Below are 2,098 nucleotides of genomic sequence, written 5' to 3'. Positions count from 1 at the left end.
CAGAAGGTCTTAACAGGGAAAGGTAAAAAGAACTATTTAACTGAATTGCAACTTTTGGAACCATTTTGATGGAACAACCATCGAAAATATAAAATCATGCCCCGGTTTCTTTGAATACTGGGGAATATTTATTTTTTATTTTGGTTAATCCGAACTCCAGAGTAGGGCTGCCTACGTATCTTTTAAAGGAATCAGGTCGACCGTAGTTCAATAAGCTACTAACTTTGTTGTTTTTTTTTTCTTTTCTTTTTTTTTTTGCTTTTTTTTTATTAAGTACATTGGTTCCAAAATAGGGGAAAACAAAGAAATATAAACTAGGCTTCAAAGGGCTAACTAGGGTTGACCAGTATTTGGGTAGCGAGAATGATAGCCTTTCGTCATCCCAACCTGAGAATGCTAAGTATAAAAATGCCCCAATAGAGGCATGTCAGACATAGTATCTCTTGATCGCATCTAAGTTGATGGATATATCTATCACCTTTTCTTCTATATCTGCCAAGTGTAGAGCTCCTTTTGACAATACTTTTTTGATGAGGTAAGGACCTTGCCAATTCGAGGCGAACTTTCCTTTTGCTTCTTCCTGGTGCGGAAAGATACGTTTCAAAACAAGTTGTCCTACCTCGAATTGTCTTGAGAGCACTTTCTTATTATAAGCGCGTGCCATTCTTTGTTGGTATAATTGACCAAAACAAACTTTCGCCAAATGTTTTTCATCAATCAAACTCAATTGTTCCAATCGAGACTTGACCCCGTCAATGTCCTCGATCCATGCTTCAATAATGATTTGGAGAGAGGGAATCTCAACTTCACCAGGGGTTACCACTTCAATGCCATAACCAACAAGTTGGGCGTTGCGCCAACAGAAGTATGTGCAGTTGTCCGGTATCCCAAAAGAGCAAAAGGCAGTTTCTCGTGCCATTGTCCAGACCCTTGGACCGTCTTCCTAAGAACCTTCTTAAGGTTCTTATTCGCAGCTTTAACAACTCTATTAGCTTTGGGCAGGTATGGAGTAGAATTGTGATGTTCAATTTTAAGTTGTTCATGTGCCTCCTTCATCAGATGACTATTCAAATAGTAGCATTATCTGTGATAATGGTTTTTGGAATATCGAAATGATAGATGATTTTGGAGTGAACAAAGTCTACTACTACTTTCTTGGTAACTGCTTTCAATGTAATAGCTTTCACCCATTTGGTGAAGTAATCAATTGCAACCAAGATGAATTTGTGCCCATTTGAAGCTTTTGGCTTGATTTGCCCAATGACATCCATTCTCCAAGAAATAAAAGGCCAAAGAGCCGACATAGGATACAACTCTGAAGGAGGTGAGTGAATCAAGTCAATGTGAATCTGACACTAGTGGCACTTGCGAACAAAATGAAAGCAATCTCGCTCCATAGTAAGCCAATAATATCTTGTCCGGAGGATTTTATTTGCTAGAACATATCCATTCATGTGCGGACCACATACTCCTGAATGCACTTCATTCATAATCATTTTAGCTTCTTTGGCATCCACACATCTCAACAAATTCAAATCCGGAGTTCTTTTGTAGAGGATTTCCCCACTCAAAAAGAAACCATTAAAGAGTCGCCTATAGTTCTCTTTTGATCCCTATTACCATGTTGATCCCGAATTTGAATTTCTAATGGGTCAATGTGAGTATTACTCGAATATGGAAGCATTGAGGCGAGGGTGGCCAAGGCATCAGCTAATTCATTATGAAACCTGGGAATGTACCTGAACTCGATGGACTTGAACCTTTTGCTAAGATCCTCCACACATTATCTATATGGAATGAGCTTGATGTCTCGAGTCTCCCAATCACCTTGAGCCTGTCGAATAAGAAAATCTGAATCTCCTATCACCAACGGTTCACGCATATTTAGGTTTATTGCCATGTTCAGACTCATGATGCAAGCTTCATATTCTACCATGTTGTTTTTACAGAAGAAACGAAGTCGCGTCGCGGCAGGGTAATGTGTTTCCCAGTAGGTGATACAAGATATGCCCTAATCCCTACGCCTTTGATGTTTACAGCCCCATCAAAGTATAGTTTCCAAATTTGGCTGTCATCTTGGACTACTTCTTTAACTAAA

At 39.2% G+C, this 2,098-nt stretch overlaps 1 protein-coding gene across 1 annotated transcript; it reads right to left on the bottom strand.

The window, feature by feature from the left end:
- Positions 1–427: 427 nt before the first annotated feature.
- On the bottom strand, positions 428–919 carry LOC117280024 (uncharacterized). The gene has a single exon (XM_033659681.1). It carries the CDS (start codon positions 917–919, stop codon positions 428–430), a length of 492 nt encoding a protein of 163 aa, XP_033515572.1.
- Positions 920–2,098: the final 1,179 nt, after the last annotated feature.

Source organism: Nicotiana tomentosiformis, chromosome 11 (assembly GCF_000390325.3).
Source record: "Nicotiana tomentosiformis chromosome 11, ASM39032v3, whole genome shotgun sequence".
Taxonomy (NCBI): Eukaryota; Viridiplantae; Streptophyta; class Magnoliopsida; order Solanales; family Solanaceae; genus Nicotiana; species Nicotiana tomentosiformis.
This window is presented reverse-complemented; position numbering and strand designations above follow the sequence as displayed.

Coding starts and splice junctions, on each gene's coding strand:
- LOC117280024 (XM_033659681.1), bottom strand. CDS start 919: ATGGCACGAGAAACTGCCTTTTGCTCTTTTGGGATACCGGACAACTGC.